We start from the raw sequence: 6,000 nt of genomic DNA on the forward strand, positions 1-6,000 counted from the left end.
ATTATTTTGAATATCTTTATTTTCATATGCAACAGGAACTCTGGATATTGGGGCGATTGTCAATTTTTGCTGTAATTCAGTTTGGTTTGTTCACCTTTCAAATTAAATATGGCAGAAACGTGCAGTACAATACATCATACATTTAATACAGTACTACTCTTGGAGGGTGTGGGGTGGGTGGGGGAGACGCAGTGAAGTTTAGGTAAACCAAACAAATGAATGTCATTTAAAGCAATATAATAATTATGTTTTTCATACATTCAAATGCTTTTTTTTTTTTTTTTTTTTAACCCTAGAGCTACACCAAACCCTCCTCATATTGTAATCCCAGCAAGTATTGCTATTACAGTACTGTTGTTTCGACCACTATGTGCCAAAGTAACACTATGTGCCAAAGTCTAAACAGAGAAAGACACTTTCTCCAGTATGTGCACGTTGTTTTTTTTATACTCTCAACGATCACCTGCAGGCTCACTGCGTGACACGTTCATATTTATATGCCAACCCTCTCCTCAAGCAAACAGAAAACGCTTCCATACGCTGACGTCACAGTTGCCAACGTCAACTGACACAAATAAACCCAACGGCCACAACGGAATGTAAGCGCCTCTCACCGCCGACCAATCGTAGAGCGGCTTTCCCTCGGCGTGCGCGTTTGCTAGGGCGTTGCACTGCTCACTCGTGCACCCTGCAACCGTTGCTGGCCTTGCGGGGTTTAAAACCGGCGAACACTCGCTTCCTCGCGCATGCCTGATTATTACACTGTAACTCACGGAGCGTTGCTGTCCCCGTAATGAAACGGGACGCTTCCTTACCCTCAGAGTTCATCCTGCGTGTATCTCGAAGGCGTCACTTAGCAGTCCTTTCTCTGTCCCAGCGCTAGTCATAAGTTGGGTTGGTTTCCGCTTCGGACCTAACCACGCAGGCGCAAGAAGGTGGTGGGTGGGGCGTGAAGGCGTTTCAGTAATGGCGACGGGGAGGGACCGTTATCACAAACTGCAGAGAGATTGTCGGGAGAGGATGCGTTTTAGATGTGAAAAACAATCCGCGTGAGATAAACAAAGCCATGTGCGTCCAGCGGTAGGCAGAATATGATCAGTAACCGTGATGAAAGCATAAGCCAGTGACCAAATGCAGGCACACAGTTACTTACGGAGAAATGAAATACAGTCCTATAGAAGCGTGATCTACATGTGCCCAACCAGTAACCCACCGAGGAAGGAAACGCAGACACACCAGTACAAAGAAAAGCATTAAACTACCAATTCTAGTTTAATACTAGACGGGGTACACAACATTTATGTTACAGAAAAATAAAATACAGGCATACAACCAACCATTCTGATACAGTATGTAAATTGCAATAAGCTAAGCATTGTGCTGTAAATGAGACACAGGCACTGACTACCATTGTGGTAAGTACAATACAGATATACTGTACAACCCGTAACTGATGCAGAGAAATGAAATGCAAATAACTAGCTGTTATTATGGAGTCAAATTATGGCATCAAATGCAGGAAACATGTGAAATGCTCATGCAAACTTTACTTAAAATGATATGCAAATAATGCAAAATAAAATGTAAATTAAACATTGATTATTTCTAAAACCTGGAAGCCAAGTACCTTAGTATCTTAGTGTATATTATAGCCATGGCTGGTGACCACTGGGTCTATGTTGCAGCCAATCATGGTGCAGACCCTGTGCGCGCGCCCCCCCCCCCCCCCTTTGCATTAGGGAGGATGCCTTACAAATTATTAGTCAACCCAGCTCTTCCCCTCTTGGGGTTGAGTCTGAGTTGTCTGCCTTCCCACCTGGGGAAGGGAGAGGAGTTCAGCCACCTATGGGGCTGAGTGAACCAAGATCTGTGCATAGCACATGACCTCAACATTATCTGCTGGCCAGCACCATCCAAGGGCCTGAAACATGTTCTCCACTATATGCAACACTGTTATACCATCTGCCCCTATTCAATTTTTCTTATATTCTAGCAAAAGATTTCAGATGTATTCATTTGAACTAAGATGAAATCTTCCCAAGCATGCAGACACAGGGTCTTAAATATCTCCTATAAACCTATATGAGTTTAACTCGCAGACTGTTAGTCCCCCCATAAGCATGTCCTGCTGTTTTAAAAATAAATAAATGTGTGTTGAAATCATGATTTTGTTGATCTCTGGCTCCTGAGGTTACCATGGTTACCTTTAGGCCGCGCTGATAGTTGCGGTGACGGCGCACTGTGCCAAAACACATACCTTGTTGTGCATCATGCTGCAGATAGTGAACGCGACCAGGTGGAGGCACGACCGAGCAGCAGGATCCAGGAGAGACAAATGAATTTGTCTATGCGGCCATCGCGTGACATCAGCGTCACGTGAAGCGGTTCAGCCAATAATGGCGAACCGCTCACATGATGTCACGGGCCACACCTCTGCCATGCCCCTTGTCACATCCCGATTGTCGCCTGCATAGAGTGCAGGATTCGCGCAAATGATGTCGCGCGGTCGCGCGCACTGCACACTATAAGCTCGGCCTTAGACTGCACTGGACCCAGAAGAGCTCCATTTTAAACTCCTGGATACTTAATATTTGAAATGCTTACATCTCATGAACATAGCATCAGATTTTAATAGGTAATAACAGCTGGGAAGGACAAGATCTCAACGTAAGTAATAAAAATGCAAAGAAATGGCGGTCAACGCGGACTGCGGCTTCAATATGAAATGGTGAAACAGTCCTATCCTGGCCCTTTGTAATAAGAAAATTAAGCCGAGTTAAGCTCAAGGAAAAGCACTATAAAAAGTTTCTAATATAGTATATCTCAGTAATGGGGTAGAACAAAAAATAGGATAAATACAAATGGTATCCGACACTTATTTGTATTTGGTTAAAAGGCAAAAAGAGGACATATCTTAGGTAATATGTATGACTGCTAAAACTCTGACTCAGGCCCTCATTCTCTCACGTCTTGATTACTGTAACCTCCTGCTGTCCGGCCTTCCTGCCTCTCACCTGTCTTCCCTACAATCTATCCTAAACGCTGCTGCCAGAATCACTCTACTCTTTCCTAGATCTGTCTCAGCATCTCCCCTCCTGAAATCCCTCTCCTGGCTTCCGATCTAATCCCGCATCTCACACTCCATTCTTCTCCTCACTTTTAAAGCTTTACACTCTTCTGCCCCTCCTTACATCTCAGCCCTAATTTCTCGCTATGCACCATCCTGACTCTTGCGTTCTGCTCAAGGATGTCTTCTTTCTACCCCCTTTTTATCTAAAGCCCTCTCCCGCCTTAAACCTTTTTCACTGACTGCCCCACACCTCTGGAATGCCCTTCCCCTCAGTACCCGACTAGCACCCTCTCTATCCACCTTAAGACACACCTTAAGACACACTTGCTTAAAGAAGCATACGAATAGCACTGTGAATATTCTGAACACATGATACATAAAGCTTGGCCCCCTGCAGACGCACTTACCAGAACTCCCTCCTACTGTCTCTGTACGTTCTCCCTACCTACCAATTAGACTGTAAGCTCCTTGGGGCAGGGACTCCTCTTCCTTAATGTTATGTTTATGTCTAAAGCACTTATTCCCATGATCTGTTATTTATATTATCTGTTATTTATTCGATTACCACATGTATTACTACTGTGAAGCGCTATGTACATTAATGGCGCTATATAAATAAAGACATACAATACAATACCTACCTGGCTTGTCAAATAGGGGCAAAGATGTTACCGCTACGTCTTGGCTGGGATCACAGGTCTCATCTGGTACCTCGTATTTAAAATCGGTGTGTAGCCACTTGTGCTCCCTGTAGTTCACCACCACTACTTCAGCTGGCTTTGTGCTCAATCGGCAGGCGCTGTAATAGGATCCGTACTGCCTGTGTGCGTCTCCAATCACATGGAAAAATGCCAAAGCAGAAAAAGGAGAATCGGTGGGACTGCAACCCCTTGGAAAAAGAGGAACTCACCAGGTATGAAAAATGAAAACTATTCATTACATTATAAAAAACAAAAACACAATATGAAAAAACGGAATTTGCTCCCACGCGTTTCACACTGAATAGGCACTTTCTCAAGGAGGTCCTGAGCAGAGAGGTATTCTACCACTGCACAATTCCTGCTCCAAACCTTTTAGCAGGAACTTTAAGCTTTGTCCTTCCACATTGGTGATTCTTTTTTTTTTTTTATCTTTTTATTAGATTTTGAATAACATGAAACAATATAAATACAATAATTCATGGGGGGAAAAACCTTATCAACAACTACTATACCTCCACACTCCCACAATCCACCCTCCACCCAACCCACAACAAACACAACAGCTCATATATTATCCAAGAACCCAGCAAGAACACTAGACATTGCCACTGAGCAGGTTCTGATAGGAAGTTCCGATGCAGGAGGCAGATGTGCAGAGTCTTCCTGATGATATATTTAATGTGATACAGGTGTGTGCTGCCCGCGCCGTGCGCACACGAATGATATCACGTGGACGCAACCGGGAGGCGGGGCCAGCAGAGTTGGCATTTATGTCCGCGTGGGCTGCACGCGCGCTCCTATGATGATACGCGGTGCCTCATGGATCCTTACAATCTTGAAGAGAGGCTGTGACGCCTCCTAAGTGTTGTATTTTAATATATGTGTGGTCAGTTGACCTCTTATTAAATTGATTTTTATTCTCTAATTTTCACCAATTAGATTTTATTATAATATTCTATTTGAGCTAATACACTAATCCCTGGTGCGCTTTGTGTATACTTTTGTCATTTGTCTGTTTGAGACCCCCTCTTTGGGTGGTCTCTTCTTTAGGAGCGTTTAGGAAGGTGCTCCACACACTTAAGTCCAATCTACAATACTCTCAAATACTTTTTCTACATCCAAAGTTAAAGCTACTGAAGGAATCTTATGTTTTTTAGCATACTGAATCAAATCTAGATTTTTACGGATGTTATCAAAAGTTTGACGTCCTAAAATAAATCCAGATTGATCATTATTAATGAGATCGGGAAGCAAGTTTTCTAGTCTCATGGCTAATATTTTAGCAAATAATTTAGCATCTAAATGAAGTAATGCAATAGGCCAACAAGAGGAACATAATTCCAGATCCATATCTGACTTAAGAAGTAAAGAGATTGTAGCATCCATCATAGATGGAGTAACTTGTTCAGAAACTAGAAATTAATTAAAAAGATTAGTTAGATGAGGTGTAAGAAGAAAAGAGATTTTTTTAATAAAAATATGCAGTATCTCCATCTGGGCCTGAAACTTTATGCATTTTTAAAGTTTTATTGGCCTTAATCACTTCTTCCTCTGATATTGGACACTCCAGTATTTCCCTATCCTCCTCTGAAATCTGAGGTAGTGAAATAGACTCCAGAAATAAAGATATAAGAGGCAAATTCACTTTTTCACTAGTATAAAGTTTTTGATCAAAGTCATCAAGAAAAGTGTCCCTTTTGAATTGATTTAAAACCAGAGATAGAACATAAAACACAGACAGAGCCCAGTGCTACATCCAATGACACGAATACACGGTACAGTGCCTAAGTATATATACAGGCAGTCCTCGGTTATCCGACACAATGCGTTACTCAAAATGGCGTTGTAAAGCGAAACGTTGTAAAGCGAAACACGTTTTCCCATAGGAACACTGTTTAAATGAAAGGTTCCGTTCCTGAAGGCATTTTTAACACTAAAATACACCAAATATTTTATGCAGGCAATAAGATATGCAGCACACACATAAATTATATAGTGTATATACTGTATTATATATAATATAACATAATAAATAATATATTATATAGTATAATATTATATATATACGCTCTTACGAAGCTTTGCAACGTTGTTTATGTGAATGTGTATATATATACACACATACACAACCTTGCAAAGCGACGTAAGAGCGTTGGATAAGCCATTTTGGCGTTCTAAAAATGAATATAGGTATGCATTGCATTGCGTTGGATAAGCCATTTGTTGTAA

General features: G+C 41.8%; 1 protein-coding gene and 1 long non-coding RNA gene across 3 annotated transcripts in view; one reads left to right on the forward strand and one right to left on the reverse strand.

The window, feature by feature from the left end:
- The window catches only part of BEND2 (BEN domain containing 2), an 86,959-nt gene extending 86,018 nt beyond the window's left edge, over window positions 1-941 (reverse strand). For both annotated transcript variants that reach the window (XM_075589800.1, XM_075589797.1), the window contains exon 1: window positions 816-941. In XM_075589800.1, the coding sequence (XP_075445915.1) occupies window positions 816-828 (13 nt within the window). In that variant the 5' untranslated portion in view covers window positions 829-941. The remainder of the gene's footprint in view (window positions 1-815) is intronic.
- Window positions 666-4,696, forward strand: LOC142489295 (uncharacterized). Its single transcript, XR_012799835.1, has 3 exons — window positions 666-1,415; window positions 3,867-3,983; window positions 4,461-4,696. It is a non-coding gene; the product is annotated as an uncharacterized LOC142489295 (long non-coding RNA).
- The last annotated feature ends 1,304 nt before the right edge of the window (window positions 4,697-6,000 follow it).

Source organism: Ascaphus truei, chromosome 3, assembly GCF_040206685.1.
Source record: "Ascaphus truei isolate aAscTru1 chromosome 3, aAscTru1.hap1, whole genome shotgun sequence".
In the NCBI taxonomy this organism is placed as follows: Eukaryota; Metazoa; Chordata; class Amphibia; order Anura; family Ascaphidae; genus Ascaphus; species Ascaphus truei.